This window comes from Poromitra crassiceps (assembly GCF_964638095.1).
Source record: "Poromitra crassiceps genome assembly, chromosome: 2".
Lineage (NCBI taxonomy): Eukaryota > Metazoa > Chordata > Actinopteri > Beryciformes > Melamphaidae > Poromitra > Poromitra crassiceps.
In genome coordinates, this window is record NC_139624.1 from 45,924,543 (window position 1) to 45,942,081 (window position 17,539).

The 17,539-nt window shown below is 43.4% G+C and overlaps 2 protein-coding genes across 2 annotated transcripts in view; both read left to right on the forward strand.

Moving 5' to 3' along the window:
• The window catches only part of LOC310794614 (chloride anion exchanger-like), a gene marked incomplete at both ends in the record, with an annotated part of 49,895 nt that extends 41,978 nt beyond the window's left edge, over positions 1–7,917 (forward strand). The window contains 5 exons of the mRNA XM_083656601.1: positions 1,423–1,650; positions 1,728–1,782; positions 3,509–3,654; positions 5,749–5,817; positions 7,891–7,917. Of these exons, the coding sequence (XP_083512727.1) occupies positions 1,423–1,650; positions 1,728–1,782; positions 3,509–3,654; positions 5,749–5,817; positions 7,891–7,917 (525 nt within the window). The remainder of the gene's footprint in view (positions 1–1,422; positions 1,651–1,727; positions 1,783–3,508; positions 3,655–5,748; positions 5,818–7,890) is intronic.
• A 977-nt stretch (positions 7,918–8,894) lies between these two features.
• LOC310799719 (chloride anion exchanger-like) overlaps positions 8,895–17,539 on the forward strand; it is a gene marked incomplete at both ends in the record, with an annotated part of 106,799 nt that continues 98,154 nt past the window's right edge. The window contains 6 exon segments of the mRNA XM_083662314.1: positions 8,895–8,920; positions 11,850–11,989; positions 12,164–12,274; positions 14,167–14,327; positions 14,790–14,947; positions 14,949–14,952. Of these exon segments, the coding sequence (XP_083518440.1) occupies positions 8,895–8,920; positions 11,850–11,989; positions 12,164–12,274; positions 14,167–14,327; positions 14,790–14,947; positions 14,949–14,952 (600 nt within the window).

Consider the following 17,539-nt stretch of genomic DNA (forward strand, 5'->3'; position numbering starts at 1 on the left):
CTGACCACGGGCTGCTAAGTTGCTCTGAACCATAGGCACAGCTCCGCCGGTGGCCGGGGTCGAGGGGCCGCTGGGTGCTAAGCTGCTCCTCGGCGCCGGGGCTGGTGGTATCACGATGCCAGGTGATGTCCGACCATGGGATGCTGGGCTGCTCTGAACCCTAAGCGCAGCTCCGCCAGTGGCCGGGGCCAGGGCAGCGTTTCCTCCCGGCGATACTGGGACACGGGAAGGCGCCCGGGACGTCGCGCTAACTGCTGCCTGAAACAGTGGTGGTAGTCCGTTACTGAGCGGTGTGGTGTCTGTGGCTTTCGGGGGCTGCGTAGGCCAGGCTAGGCTAGCTAGCTGGCTAGCCGGGCTAACTGTGGCTAGCTGGGTTAGCTGCCACATCAGCCGGTCACTGTTTGTGAGGCCTGGTAATGTTCCCTCGGTGGGACCAGGGCACGGATGGACGTCCCCCGACAGCAGCAGACACACGGAGATGATCAGACTGTTGTTCACATTTCCTTCACATATAGCGGCCGCCAGGCAGCCCGCAGCAGGGAAGTGAAAGCCGCGGCCTGGCCGAAGTCAAAGTGTTTGCCAGTATGGTTGTTGTCCACTGGCTCGTCTGTGATGTAAAAATTGGGCATGTTTTCCATCGATTCACCCACCACCCTCCTTCTAGTAGGCGTTTTGATGTTTTTCAGCGTCGATAGGATTAGAAGGATGGCGCAGAATTGCCGAGCACAGCGAGCTGGCGACACAGCTACAAACGCAGCCGCCATTTTCTCTCTCTCCAAACTCTGTCTGTGCAGAGTTTGACACAAGAAGGTTGTTTTCACAATCATCTGCTGAAAGTGGAAAGTTTCTCAGAGCTCACTGAAAAGGCGATTTTCAACAAGCATGATTTGTGACATCATGAATACTGGAGCCAATCCCTGTCCAGTATTCAGCCGTTAAAGCCCCAACACCTTCTCACTCCCAACTCGTCATAATGCAGATCGGCCACAAACCCTTGTTGTCACTTTCTCACGGGTAGGATCGTGAGAATGTGTTGAAAGCCTGTCTGGTATGCTGTGATTGGCTAGTTAGGTTCTAGATAATTCACAATTTATTAGAAGGATAAACCCCTTGAGATTAACCATCTCGTTTTCGAGGGGGTCCTTAGCACAAATATACAGAAAGAAAACAGGTGTTACATAAAACAAACAACATACAAACATACAGATAACCCTGATTGATTGGTTGCTTTGGTTTGGTTTGTATTTTTAAATTAGGGAGAAGGAGGGGGAGTCATCTAAGGATTTTAACAAAGATAATGTAACCTTTTTTGTGGGGGGAAACCATCAGACACAAATTATTATTACATATATATATACATCTTGAAACATGACTTTAGGGGGTCTTTAAGTAATCTGACTGAATCATGTTGTGCTGTTACAGAAAGGCTTCCTGAACACCTCATGCAGACCCATCAAGGAGTCGGAGGACGAGAGCAACATGGAGGAGCTGGACCTTCCCACCGACTTCAAGGACCTTCCCGTCCGGATCGACTGGAACGCCGAACTTCCCGCCAACATCAGCGTTCCCAGAGTGGAGCTGCACAGCCTTATCCTGGACTTCGCTGCCGTCTCCTTCCTGGACATTTCGGCTCTGAAGGGACTGAAAATGGTGAGGCGATATTTCACAGTGCCTGTTGTTTTACCACGGCCTTTTTGTTTTTTATTATCTTCTGTCATTCTGTGCAGGCGCTGAAAGAGCTTATTCGAGTTGAAATCGAGGTCTACATCGTTGCTTGTGATAGTAAGTATGAGAATGGCTTGGTATCAGTGGCGTGTCCAGACTTTTTTTACCAGGGTGGCACAAGTGGGGCACAGACTTATGAAGGGGTGGCCAGGAAGGGACCCTCCGCGCCGCCCGCAAGGGCAGTGCCGAAGACGTTTTTTGGACTTTTAGCCAAAAAACACATGCACTCGCTCGCACTGTGCACGCACACGGCACACGTCAGAATAGCGTTAATTTACCATGTTCGTCCCAACTAGACTACATATATCTACTTTAATTAGTAACATTATAGTGTCTTACGTTCCTGTGTTTAAAGCATAATTTAAGACTGACTGTGACTGACTGGTAGCAGTGCTGCTGGCTGCTCTGTCCTGCTGTGCAGTTTTAAATTTCTTTGTTTTGATGGAGAAGAAATCCTCAATGTTCTGATTTCTTTTCATACTGTAATAGTCACATGAAGACATACTGTATGTCACTTTATATCTCTTGCACAATAGATTTCCTTGTGCATGCATGGATACATTTGACATGCTCACATCAGGCCTACAAAGTTACACAAGATAGATTTACATAGCTAGCATTAGCATTGACAACCAAACAATGACTGACGACAGGTTTGTTCATGTTAGCAACTACCAAGCTGAGATGAAAAGTGAAAACACACCTGCACCACATTATCACGTAGCCTAGCACACAGGTTTATTGTCCGTTTACCCTGTTAGTAACAGGCTTAGTTTTAAAGACAGGGAGAAGTTTCAAGCCTACCATAACATGTCATGATTTTTTTTTAGCGAGGGTGCTTAATTTCAAAGTTTAAATCTCCGTGTTTGTTGGCAGGTAGCCTATGTTGTCTTTCTTTAAACCACTGGCACAGTACCTATGTTATGTGTATCAAAGAGTCTACTCACGCATGCCACAATAAATAAATAGCATATAGGAGACACCTGGTCCATGTAGCCGCTCAGTGTGAACACAGCTTTACACTCACAAAAACAGGTCTTTATTTTGAAACAAATTAATTAATTAATTAATTTGACATGTTAGTAAAAATGAAATTCAATGTGTTTATAGAACAAGCTCTCAACTATCGAGCAATGTTTCAGTGCAACATGAGTGCTCATGATTTGACTTTTTCTTTAATTTCATTCAATTCATAATTTTTCATGTCATTCCTTGGTTCATATCATCTAGATATTTTGTAACAATTACATTAATTTAGAGCCAACAAATCTTACTTTCTGCCCCAAAATTACACATAATATGTGTACAATTAAATGCTGAATGTTGACTGTTGCTTACTTATTACACTAACTCAAACATATTAATTTAAAATTGCTTACCGTATGCAACATTATCTTTATTATTAAAGTCACAAGATAAGGATGTTTAGAAATGCTTTAGTGACAGATCAACAGTATTGGATGAAAAAGATATAAGCACACTCATTTAAAATCAACAAAAGTCAATCTGACTGTGTTGACAATGGGTCATTATAATAACGTTCAGTAGTAAGTAATTTATAAGCTATTAGTTAATGATGAACTAATCATTTACAAAACATTAATATACATTTGTAGATTATTAAGTTGTAAGTCATTCAAAGTTTTTATATTCCAACCTGTCTGTCTCTATACACATTTGTTAATCATGAACAAATGATGAGCAAATCATTAGTAAATGAAAAAATCAATTACCGCATATTGTAATGAAAGCATATGAGTGACTGTCTGTGTCATGCCTGTAGCGTACATCCTGGAAAAACTGCACAGCTGCGGCTTCTTTGACGATGAAGTTGAGCCCTCCATGTTCTACCTGACGCTGCATGACGCCATGCTGCACGTCCTGGAGAAACACCCAGAGACCACAGAGAAGAAATCCCACTATGAAAAGGTAGGCTACGAAGCAGGTTTGGGAACACATTACGATTTTCTCTGGAAAAAGTTCTGAGAGTAAAGTCAAAATTACGAGTTTAAAATCTGAATTGTGAGTTTAAAGTCAGAATTCTGACAATACAATCAGGATCTCAGAATTGGGAGTTTAAAGTGTAACTAACCCCCAAAACACTTTTTTTCAGCTTTTAACCAATATATATGACTTTGGGGGTGGCGTGTGAAGAATGCTGGTCAAAATTTCCACATTTGAGATCAAACTGTTGCCATTCTACCATTTGTATCATTTTTCAGCAGCATAACTGGCATAAGTGCCCTCTATGGGTGGAACACTGCTTTTTTTTGCCGTCATTTTGTTTGCAGCAACATCATCAGCTCCGAGCCCCCACACCAAAGTGAGCCTCCCTGAGCGACTTTCATCCCCGCCGTCATTTCCGCAAACAAATCTCATCGCAGTTTAGCGCACATGTAAAATATAACGCTATACTACAACGTGACAACGTGACAAAGCTGCTCTAAACACATCGGCTACTATAATATCGTCACTGTGCAATGAAAGCCACTTATCTCCAAAACGCCAACTTTTCAGGAAATGAAAAAAACCCTGTGCTCTTAAAATACTGAACACCACGTTGTCATATTTGACACATGTCTTCATTGTAGACAGTTTATCACTGAATGTGTCATTACATTATTAATATCTTACCTGAATAAGCTCAAATGCTGTTACAGGATTATCACACTGAGTCTGGAGCACTTTCTGCCGGCCAGGCAGCAGCTCGTAGGCACCTGCCTTTTAGAGCGCGAGCACGAGCTGCTGTGCTCCAGGCAGCGGGGACGCGCGGGCGGAGCTCTTCACTCTGCCAAGCCGGGGAGAGTGGCTCTGTCATGGGGTTGAGCAGTCCCAGAGTAACGTGACATTATTCTTGTCAGAAACAACTTCGATTTGCATACTTTAAATGAGTTTGCAGCCCAAGGACAACCCGAAAACACCTTATTGATCTATTTACGTCAGACGATGCCAGAATCACACAAAACCAAGCCGAAACACAGCCGGCATTCGGGTCAGCAGCGTGCCTGGTGACTTTTCCGGGGAAGTCCTCATGAGGTGGGGCGGAGCATGGAGGTCTGACTGTCACATACACTGCCCTACGCTGCGCCCAAGAGGAAAAATCAGAGGTGCAGTAACTTTTAACAAGAATCACGAAAAGCCCGCAAATGAAAATTAAAAACAGATTTCATGGCGCGGTATATGGCAAGTTGGACGAGGGAATGACGTGGAGAAATCTCGCATTGTGATTACATGAGCGTGAGAGCGGGGCGTTTGTCCTCACTATTGTGCTGTGCTCTCGCGTCACTAGTCTCTTTTAACGTAAGTTACACAAACCGCCACACACATACATGGGAGAAAAATAATTAAATTTCTAGTTCGCCACTGAATGAATATAACTTTCAACCATTTTGAGCAATGCTGTTTCCATACAGGCCACCAGCGTTGGCTAGTTGTTGATATTTATAAAGATATTGCAGCTCTCATATAAATTATTTTCGAGGCGGTGGGCAAACTGTAATGGCGTCGATTTACGGAAAAAATTCCTGAGCTGAGCACAGCCAAAGAGTATAGTATAGACAAGAGGATACGTCATTTCTTGGTTTTTTCCATAGGTTTTTTCAAATCACCATTTTGTTACATATCTGGGGGGTTAGTCCCCCTTTAAAGTCCGAATTCTGAGATTAAAGTCAGATCTTTCTGACTTTACTCTTAGAATTCTGACTTTGATCTGAGAATTCTGACTTTGATCTCAAAACAAATTTTTCACATGTAATCGTCTACCTACAGTAACACATATGTTTGGTGGACAGTTTTAACCAAAGCATGTCAGAGCACCATGATTACTTAAAGGAACAGTCTGCCAATTTTCAACCAGCTTTGTATCATTGCAAAATCAGTAGTATATCCGAAAACTGTAAAACGTTTTGCAGGGATTCATTTGTTATTTATTTGACAGTTAATGAGAGTTTTTCAGTTAAGTTGTGGACCAGTGATTTCATTTGTGTATAAACTCCTCTTGTCCTGTCCTATCATGTTTTCTAGATAGTAACAACAGTCACAGTTCACCACCCGGTCAACGGTGGAGGCAGTTTGAGGAGCAGAGACAGATATGTAAGTAACTGGTCCAAAAACATACCACACTTTATTTTTATCTAATATCATCTGATTCAGTGAGCAATATGGTTTAAACTATGGCTTTCATTTATGTTATGTTTACACAATTAGTAGCTTTACAAATTGAGCCCTATCATTTTATCCATTTTGGGGGCAATTTCATCCTTTAAAGCTGCAGTGATGTTTTTGTGTTAAAATAAGTGTTAAATGGCTCTATATTCTGACATCAATCACTGAAATAGAGTGTTTGGTCAGTAACTTGCACCCCTAACCCCCCGCTGTCCTCTATCGCTCTCCTGTAGTCCTGCATGCAGGGCGGACGAATCTCCGCAACCGTAACTCGTAGAGACTCTGGCGGCGTTGGATTCGGGGTGAAAAAAGACATATAGTCCATTAGAGGCATCATGATCTGATTCCGTTTCCCAGAAAATGTCAACAATTCTCTGATTGGATCAAAATTGTTGTCGACCTCCCACTATCCAATCAGAGAAATGTTGACATTTTCTGGGAAACGGAATCAGATCACGATGCCTTTAAAGGACTATATGTATATTTTTTTACCCCGAATCCAACGCCGCCATCCGTGAATGTCTACGACTTACGGTTGCGGAGATACGTCCGCCTGCATGCAGGACTATAGGAGAGAGATAGAGAACAGCGGGGGGTTGGGGGTTCCAAGTTACTGACCAAACACTCTATAGTGGCTTTTAAACATGAAGTCTGGATCATGTCTGGCTAGCGGCTAGCAGGATATTTTCCGGTTTTACCTTTTTAAACATGAGGGGTCTTTGTTTAGAAACAGCTGGAAAAGGTCAGTATTCTCTCTGCCAGTGGGCGGGGGGAGGGGGTGCGGGAGCATGCACGTTATTCCCTACAAGGCAAATAGTTGTCGTGTGAGTCGTCGAAAACAGCTTTAGCGAATCATTAACCAAACTCCATTCAAAAACATGCCGTTTTAACTCGAGGATCCATTCCGACCGCGAGGGGTGGCAGTATGCCAAAAATGAGCGCTTGTTACATAAAGCCGCCCAGTCAAAATAGTGGTCGGACCGTCGTCAATCACTGTGGGTGATTTATTTTACAAGTGGCATTCAAGTCATATCTGACTAGTTTTCAATGTATTTCTCCCCACAAAAGTTAGGCTAGGCCTATGTCTCACTTTTTCTGACATGGATCAGCAGCACAGCAGTAAGCTCTCTCCTCTCCTCGGTGTGATGCACAGACCTGCCTGCCTGCATAGCCGAAGCGCCTTGGGATCCCTAGCTCTACCAAACAATTCAAAGCCGTTTGCAGCACTTGAGGAAACCGTGAGTTTGCTCGTTTAATTCGTTGATATAAGCGATTGCCCGAACGATTAATTAATTAATAAACTAGTGAACGTGAAGTGCCACCACCCGCCCACTCAGACATGATCGGGATTATGAGCTGCCAGTGTTTAATAGCAACCGCTTTTCCTATTATGCAGATGTTACACCGGGGACCGAGATGAATATGATACGGACTCGCGGGAGTGCGCGTAGGCCGGCTAATTGTTGTTTAACATGCAGGCCAACCGGCTAGGAGCGGGTTATAATACGGATTCCACTGCATGTTAAGAAGTGGCTTATTTCAGTGATTGCTGTCAGAATATAGAGCCATTTAACACTATTCTAACACAAAAACATGGCTCAATGCAGCTTTAATCTCTAAAACAGAATTTTCACTCTGTATTATCATTTGTCACTCAATTACTTAAGTTATGATGTAAGCTAGCAAATAAAAAGAAAACAAATCAATGTCTGCACACATTTACCACCTCTGCATTGATTTATTAAAAAGTGACGGAAATGTAGACTTCTTTTTAAATAAATCAATGCAAGGTGATAGCTATGTTTGGATCTTCGGGGGAATTGATTCCCTGTACCACAAATGAGACAAAGCAAGTGGTGTGTGTTGTCTTCTACTCACGATGTAAGCTACCAGCCTTTTCAAAAGTATCATGCGTTTGGTTTTTTTTCCTTGTCATTTTGTAAAAGTACTTTTTTGTCTTGTTTTGGAGTGAACCTCACACATGCTCCTTCTCCACCACAGGTACCAGATCCAGAAACCAAGCTCTAACTTCTGAATGTGAAGATGATGATATCAAAGATGATCTGTGAAAACACCCAGATGACCGAGAGCAAAAATAATAAATGTATTACAGTTCGCCCAGTACAATATATTTACACAATGAATTACGAGATATCGTCATTTGAAATTATACATTTGAAAATCCAAGTTTACACATATGGTATTTATTTTCAGAGATGAAAGTGTCATGTAAAAGAAATGCATGGGATAGTTGCATTTTATACTGTACATACTGAATTTGTAGAAAAGTTAGCTGGAATATATTTTATCATGTTTTATGTGTTATATTTTCATAACAATGGAAAACAAAATTGACTTTTTCAAAGTTATGCTCTCAGTTTGGGAGAAAAGCAATGTAAAAAAGAATGAATGTGCACTGACAGAATAAAATATTATTTTATGACTCTAATGAGTGATGGGTTCTATCCTAGGTAAGAAAAATCAAGAAAATTAGAAGCTGTTCTTGATGATACTTTACTCCAGGCTGAGATGTTTTTTGGGGAAAATCATCTTTCTGTGTTTGACACAGTCGAGTCCATACAATCTGATTAAATGTTGAAGAGAAGAGAAGAGAGATGAAGAGAAGAGAACAGAAGAGAAGAAACATTAAACAAATTCCTACCTGCAGTACCCCCAAAATAATCTGTTCATTGAAACAAGTTTAATCCAAATTATGTAAATACTGTACAAATACTGTAAATGCCAATGCAGTAGAAACGAAGTAAATGCCAATGCAGTAGAAATGGAAAAACTTTGTGATTTCAAAGGGGAGTGCCCAGATTCTGCTTTGTGTTAATGATTGATTGAAGACGAAAAGGGGAAGAAAGTGATCACATCACAGATCACAGATTAGATAGAGATACAGTGAGGAGCGGGAAAAAACAACAGCCAAAGGTTCTTTTAGAGATCTTATATTCCAGAAACTTTTACTTCTTCTTCTACTCATTGGATTCCTCGAGCACCTCATGGACCATGTCAAGCAGTACCTGACGTAAGTCAAGCTAAGACCCCTTTCTTCACAGGTTAGGCTACATTTTGACCCTTGACATGTATTTCTCAGGCTGATGATCAGTAAGGTTTTGAATTGATGGCAGATCTTAAGACTGTCCAATAGATTCACATTCCCACAACGTTCAATTCTGCCACTTTGTCGCGCCCCCTCCAAGGCATGTTCCAATGCGAGAGGTAGCTACCCTTTCACTTCATACTTGGACGCACACGGTTGGGAATCTGCAAAGAAAGCCACTTGGTTGGGGTTAGGGTTTGGATATGGGTCGGGGGTTAGAAACCTGAGGCGAACGGGAGAGTGGGGGTGGGGGCCGCACCCCACGGTGAAGCTGGGAAACCCCGCCGTAGGAAGCCATGAAGCCATGTAGGTGGGCCGGGTTTCCCAGAGCCACAGATCCATCTGCTATTGGTCCATGATCGGCAAGTTGCGCGATCACTGGACACGCGACCTGTCAATCACCCAGTAGCGTAGCCAGACTAGGCTCATTGGGTGTGCCACAGAAAGCCAGGGTATGCCAGGGGGCGGACCATTTGGTGGCGCCAAAGAAAATTTGGGTCTTTTCAAACCAGATTTAGAGGAATATTTGTGTGTTGTTTGCTCCTTTTCGCACTCATTATTAGCAGGTAGGGCATTCACAGACTAGTCGACTAGTCGACTAGTCGACTAGTAAAACCACTAGTCGACACTGTGCTTAGTAGTCGACTAGTCGTTTTAGCAAAAAAAAAAAAAAAAAATTTTTTTTTTTTTTTTTTTTTATATCTTTAATAAAGAACATACATGGACTATCATATCCCATATCCCCCACAAAGAACATCAAAACACAACAAAACAAAACAAGAAAACTGCATAAGATACACAATAATCCAAGAACAAACAAGACTATTGGACAAACAACCAAACAAAAACAATGCATTCAAAGTAAATACATAGATCTTGCCCTGTTGGCAGCTAGGAAATGCATAGCTTTAAATTGGAAAGCATCCAATCCCCCAGCTGTAGTTCACTGGTGGAATGAACTCTCAAGCTACCATATGTTGGATAACATTTACTACAAGAGCAAAGGCAGATTCTTAGACATCCCCAAAATATGGCAACCACATACAGAGTTTGACTTTAAGAACTTTTTACCCCAGTGTCATTAGGCTTATCAGGATAGGAGCTGAATGCATTGTTTTTGTTTGGTTGTTTGTCCAATAGTCTTGTTTGTTCTTGGATTATTGTGTATCTTATGCAGTTTTCTTGTTTTGTTTTGTTGTGTTTTGATGTTCTTTGTGGGGGATATGGGATATGATATTCCATGTATGTCGTGTAAATACCTCATGTTCTTTCTTAAAGATTAAAAAAAAATTAAAAACGGTTAGTCGACTAGTCGACTACCTTTAGGGACGACTAGTCGACTAGTAAAATTCACTAGTCGTGAATGCCCTATTAGCAGGTAGAAGCAGTCAATTAAATTGTATTTTTTGGCAACATGTAAAACCACTTTGTTTAGTATCTCAAAAAAGTATCACCTACTTTTTCCAATGAGTGTTCTAGTCGGGAAAGAACGCAAATTTGGTTGGCATGCAGGTTCGTCTGCTGCAGAGAGATCTGTAGCGTCAGTGTCCTCTGGCTCTGCACAAACCTCCGGTGTGTTGTTGGCTGCGTTCCTCGTCTGTCTCTCCTCCACTGTACACCACCAATACAGGTGCGGGAACGGGTGCACTACAATCCGCACTTGTTGAGGGGGAGGGTGACGACGAGTCATCTTCTTCCTCGTCGTCAATGCGACGTTTCTTGCCTTTGCCGAAAAAGCTTAAAAGCGAGCTTTGTTTCATGTCTTCTTGATTTGGCGCTGCTGCTGCTGCTGTGCGTGCGTGCGTGCATTTGTTTACTTTACGTGGACGACAGCTTAACTAGTTTCCCATGATGCTCCGGGGCACATAGGGCAGCGGACAGTTGGACACAGTGCATGACAGCGTTGATATGTGTTTTGCAGACAAAACAAAAAACCTTTTTTACCCCATTTTTTTTAGGTGTGCCAGCGGCCTGTCTGGGTGGCATTTGCACACCCTGGCACACCCGTGGCTACGCGCATGCAATCACCCCAAAAACATAGTCTTTTCTATCGTCTATTTTACTATAACAGGTGAGTTATATAGCTAAACAAAAATTATCAGAGGTGATATTAGCTATATTGGCCAAAACCGTGTTTTGTCCATTCTGTAAATATGCTTAATCACTGTTACAAAGTGGGCATTTTATACGGGGTGAACGGGAACGACTCCCTTTAAGGCCTCAAGTGGCCATTTGAGGAACTACAGCTTTCAGGATCAATTCCGCAGCTTCCTCGAGCTAGCCCACTGGTCAGAATATGCGTTTGAGGGGCGGTGTCTCGTGGCTTCCGTAGAAGCCCTAGCATTGGGGAGCCCCGGTGCGCCAGGAAATAAGTTTAACTGTTCCGTAGCAACAAAATTCCAGTGAAACCATCTAAATTATAATGGTGAGGTTACGTTATGAAACCGACCAAATAAGCAAGCAAATTTGAAAATTATAACATAAAGCTGTTCTATTTTAACTGTTAGTTTAAAGATTAACTGTCAGTGGTTGTGTTGCAAGCATTTTATTTTCTACATGCAGGCCTATATTGTAAAACAAGTCAGATGATCAGGTGCAAATTTAGGGGTAATTAAAAAAAGCCTATGCCTGAGGTGTGTCCCAAGTTCAAGTCCTCACCTCAGTGCTTGCAAGTCTGAGTCCAAGTACAAGTCCAAGTTGTGAATATTCAAGTTTGAGTCGAGTAAGGAGTAAAATTTTAGTAAAAATGTAATCAAGCCAAGTCCAGGATTTGAGTATTACAACACTGCTAGTATGGAAACATTAAATAAAAAAAGCTCAAATGTGTAAAGTTCCATCAAGGTTTTTTATTCAGCTGTGATAGGAAGCGTGTGAAGAACGGGGCGCTGTCTCTCCTGCCCATCATTGGCTGGATGAGGATGTACAGAGTGAAGGAGTGGCTGCTGGGGGACGTGGTGTCGGGGATCAGCACCGGGCTGGTGGCCATCATGCAAGGTGAAGGAGTTCAAATTGAAAATCGCCTAGATGGTCCCCAATACTCGACAGTGACTAAAGTGACTCTGGGTTGTTTTGCTCCGACCTGACCTATGACCCCTTCCCCCCACTCTCTCTCTCTTTATCTCTCTCACTCTCTCTCTCTCTCTCTCTCTCTCTCACACACACACACAGGTCTTGCCTTCTCTCTGCTGGCCTCGCTGCCTCCCAGCTACGGCCTGTACACAGCTTTCTTCCCCGTGCTCACATACTTCTTCCTCGGCACCTCAAGACACATATCTGTTGGTATGTAATGACATCTTCGTGATTGAACAATAGTTTTTACCACGGCTCTGGGCCAGCGGCCCCGCCGGGGTCATACGGTGGAAAAGTCAGTCAGTCAGACAGTCAGTCAGTCAGTCATGGACGTTTAGTGGTTAAAAGTCTGTAATGGAGAGAGAGTGGTGTTCAAATAATGTATTTTGGTGTGTAGAACACAAATCTGAATTACATTTTTAATTCTGATAACCCTAACCTACATCAATTTGCAGTGTATTAATGTATTAAGGCTAGACATGTCAGGTAATTTTTTTTAACTAAGAGATATCACCATGAAACTTCCCCAGTTGATTATACTTACATTAAGACAATTCTTTTTTGTATTTCAGGTTTTCTGAAATTGTATGTTTAAATAAGCAATGAGGCATTACAGTATCTACTTGAGTATGTAGTACAGTATTTGCATACATTTCCAGAACAGAAATCTGAAAATTGGATAAAGTCAAGTTCAACATTCTTGTTTCATTTTGTTTAAATATTAGAGCCAGAGAGAGAATTTTGAACATCTCTTTTTAAGCCGCGCAACTGCTTCTATGCATGACTTTGTCCATATGCACGTGACCTGCGTTCACCTGAGATGTAGTCACCTGTAGGTCAGCAGTCGACCTGGGCGAATCCATCTGGTGCAAAAAAGCATGTGAAGTGATGCCACTCAACTGGAAATGATGTCACGCAATTGTGATGTGACTGTGATGTCATCAGGTAGTTGTGCTGTAGTCACCTAAGATGTAGTCACCTAAGAGGTCACGTGGAAGTGATGTCACTCTGGCAGTTGTGTGTGTGTGTGTGTGTGTGTGTGTGTGTGTGTGTGTGTATGTATGTGTGTGTGTGTGTGTGTGTGTGTGTGTGTGTGTGTGTGTGTGTGTGTGTGTGTGTGTGTGTGTGTGTGTGTGTGTGTGTGTGTGTGTGTGTGTGGGTTGAATGCATTTGCAATTGCTCAACTGTGATGTCACTCGAGCAACTGTGATCTTATATTAGTCACATTTGTGACGAAAGTGATGTCAGTCGGCCAGTTGTGTGTGTGTTCAATGCATTTGCAATTGCACAACTGTGATGTCACCTGAGATATTGTACTTTGAGTTTTTTTTGCACAATCAGATATACAATATCTAAAGTGGGGTTTTGCTTTGTAGATGGGTGGAGTGAGTCCAAGACTATATTATTGAATGACTCATAGTGTCTGAGGCTTTGAGTGAGGAGTTAAAGAGTTTGATGGCCACAGAAAGGAATGACGTCATGAGGCGCTCTGTAGTACATCTGGATGAAATCAGTCTTGCACTGAAAGTGCTCCTGTTCTCGACCAGTTTATCATGGAGTAGGTGGGAGACGTCCAGGATGAAAAGTAATCTCGCTTGCCAGACTTCCCTCCCTTCCAGGAGAGAAGTCTGGCTGCATGGAAACAGGCTACTGGTATAAGCTCTGCCATTGGTGGCGACCATTGTAGTCGCCAGCGGAAGAAAATCCCTTTCTGCTCCCTGCAAGCTCTGCCATTGGCTCCAACCCGCTCTGACTGACCTGTGTGACCATATGGATTTCCTTTGCGCTCCCTCTGTGACTAATCTGTCCATCTCAAATGCCTCTGCCGCTGTGCGTGTCGAATCTATCAATCTCAAATGCCTGCGCCACTGTGAAACGTCAACAATGCTAGCTCATTGCTATACGCTGAAAACTATTGGATACCCCGTTGTGGGAGCGAGTCTGTTAAGCGAGTCTAGTTTAAACCAGAGGATTTTTCCCCCCGCAAGTCCAGAGTGGAGATCTATGCTGCCAGACTCCTCTCTCAGAAGGGAGGGAAGTCTGGCAAGCGAGTCTAGATGGAACGTAACTTGGACACCACCCCTCCCCCCCACCACATGCAGGTTCCTTCCCAGTCCTGAGCCTGATGGTGGGCACTGTGGTGATCCGACTGGTGCCAGAAACCGGACCGCCGGCCAACATCACAGGCTTTGAGGGTCTGAGCCGAGACCAGCAGAGGGTGCTGGTGGCTTCCTCCCTCACTTTCCTCATGGGGATCTTCCAGGTAGAACTGCCTCTCCGTATCTCTGCAATCTTCATTGTCCCCCACCAAAGGGGGCACTAGGGAACGTCTCCGTCCGTCTGCTTGTTTGTTAGTCACACTGTAATGTTGACTCTCTGCCGCTAGGGGGGAGCATTGACAATGAATGCGACTGACCCAAGGGTGGAAATACATCACTGGTGGGAGACAACATATTCATATGCTTGTTTAGAAGAACAATATTGATCCCTTGGCTTTGAATATAGGTTGAATCAATTTTGTGTTATACCAAGTAGTGAAAGAGAATGGGGGAAATAATATGTATTGACATGAAAAAGTTGCAGATTATTACTTTAAAGATACAGCATCTTCTTCATGCTAAAATACAGATTGACATTTTTACATATATTTAAAGTTTACAGTTTTTACTTTAAAACATTGTAATTCAGACCGTATCTCTGTTGTTTTTCTCTCTGTCTCCCCCAGCTGGGCATGGGTATACTGCAGGTGGGGTTTTTGGTTATGTACCTGTCCGACACGCTGGTGTCCGGCTTCACCACAGCGGCTGCCATCCACATCCTGGTGTCCCAGCTCAAGTTCGTGTTGGGGCTGGTGGTCCCAGGCATCAGCGGGCCGCTCTCCATCATACGTACGTCGCTACGTCCAAGTCACTACTACATTTTTACCAGCTGCCTGCCACAGCATGTGCCTGATATTGTTTACACCTTGTGAGTGTGTGTGTGTGTGTGTGTGTGTGTGCGTGTGTGTGTGTGTGTGTGTGTGTGTGTGTGTGTGTGTGTGTGTGTGTGTGTGTGTGTGTGTGTGTGTGTGTGTGTGTGTGTGTGTGTGTGTGTGTGTGTGTGTGTGTGTCTGTTCAATATGGAGAAGGCGCTGCTTTTTGTATCCTTGAAGTGGATACTAACCAATATATTGTATTACAGTATAACTGTATTTGTCAATTTGCCACTGCCATCACCCTGTGTGGTGTTCCTTTATTTTTTTGTATGCATTATTGTGGTTGCCAACTAGGCACTTTTATAACTAACTGTCTCCCAGCATCTGACTGTATTATTAGTGTTTATGTCCTTTGGACTCTGTATTTATGTGGACATAAATAAATAATTTAAATGTGTGTGTGTGTGTGTGTGTGTGTGTGTGTGTGTGTGTGTGTGTGTGTGTGTGTGTGTGTGTGTGTGTGTGTGTGTGTGTGTGTGTGTGTGTGTGTGTGTGTGTGTGTGTGTGTGTGTGTGTGTGTGTGTGTGTGTGTGTGTGTGTGTGTGTGTGTGTGTGTGTGTGTGTGTGTGTGTGTGTGTGTGTGTGAGAGAGTGAGAGAGATCATGGCAAAATGTGGTCCTGGAGACATCTATTGTAGCAGGAACTACCACAGAAAGATACTTTGCCAGGTGTTTATATGTATGTACAACCCATTCTCACTCCGAGCGCGTAGCATATTGACGCTTTGTCCCGTCCCTTGTGCGTCGCTTGTTACTAACATGGTACCCTTGAGCGACCCATGAAACGACTTGGGCTTTCCGACTAAACTCAATGTAAACCCATGGAAGTAATCTTTGACGCTTATGGCAACTGCTCCCCCATTAGTCAACTGCTCCCCCATTACGGTCTGGGGGGAGGAGCTAACCTCTCCCAGACCCTAACCCTAAACCTAACCTCTCCCACCCCCCACGCCTAAACCTAACCTCCCACAGACCCTAACCCTAAACCTAACCTCTCCCACCCCCCATGCCTAAACCTAACCTCCCCCAGACCCTAACCCTAAACCTAACCTCTCCCACCCCCCACGCCTAAACCTAACCTCCCCCCAGACCCTAATGGGGGAGCAGTTGACTGGGGGAGCAGCTGACTAATGGGGGAGCAGTTTCCATAAGCGTCAAAGATGACTTCCATGGGTTTACATTGAGTTTAGTCGGAAAGCCCAAGTCGTTTCATGGGTCGCTCAAGGGTACCATGTTAGTAACAAGCGACGCACAAGGGACGGGACAAAGCGTCAATAATGCTACGTGCTCGGAATGAGAACGTGTTGCAACGTATGTATGTCTGTCTGTCTGTCTGTCTGTCTGTCTGTTTGTTTGTAGACAGCTAAATTTGCAAACGCAATAGCGTCAAAACCGTGCAAGATAGTCATGAAACTTTACAGGTGTGTAGTTGACATCAAAATGATGCCCCTTCCGGTGTGATCCCATCACAAGTGTCGTGATTTTAAATGTCCAGCCTGGGCCAGATAGGAGACTGGCTAGTTTGAACTTGATCGGCTAGTCTTGCTAGCCTAGATAACTTCAGGGGTGGCCAAACTCTTTTGGTTGTGGGCCGCATACAGAAAAATATAAGGAGTCGCGGGCCAAACAATATTAACCGCAGCAGTCTTTGCGGCAAAAATAATTGGACCAGAAAACCCTTGTGCCATCAAAATTTTTATTTCTACCTAAATAAATATGACACATAGTTTATTGATGTGCTCACCTATTACAATGGGTATTTCTATATGTTTTCAAATTTTCTTTTCCTGTGCCAACAGTTTAAAGGAGGACTTACCCCCTAGATATGTATTAGAACAGTGATTTGAAAATACCTATGGAAAAAACCAAGAAATGACATATGCTCTTGTCTATACTGGACTCTTTGGCTGTGTTCAAGTCAAGATTCTTTTTCGGAAATCGACGCCATTACAGTTTGCCTACTGCCTCAAAAATAGAGGGGCAATATCTTTATAAATATCAACAACTAGCCAACGCTGTTGGTCTGTATGGAAACAGAAAATCTGAAAATGGTTGAAAGTTATATCAATTTGGTAATTCAGTGGCGAACTAGAAATTTAATTATTTTTCTGCATGTATCTCTATGGCAGGTGTCAAAACTACGTTACGAGAGCAAAGTGACATGGGCTCGTTACAGCATCACCGCACAATAGGAGAAACCCCCCGCTCTGGGGTAACACAATGCGAGATTTCTCCACGTCATTCCCTCGTACAACTAGCGATAAACCGCGCAATGAAATCTGCTTTTAATTTGCGTTTTGGGGCTTTTCGTGATTCTTGTTAAAAGTTGTGCAAAAGTTTTCCTCTCAGCGCAGTTGCAGGCTGCGCCCTGGCTGGCGAAACAGCCTGACTCCTCCATGCATGGGGCGCTCTGTAACCTCACGGAGCAACAAACAAACACAGACAGAAATAGCTGGTGTGCGATTTTTCTTTGTGCGAGGGAATCCCGCATCTTTGAGGGAA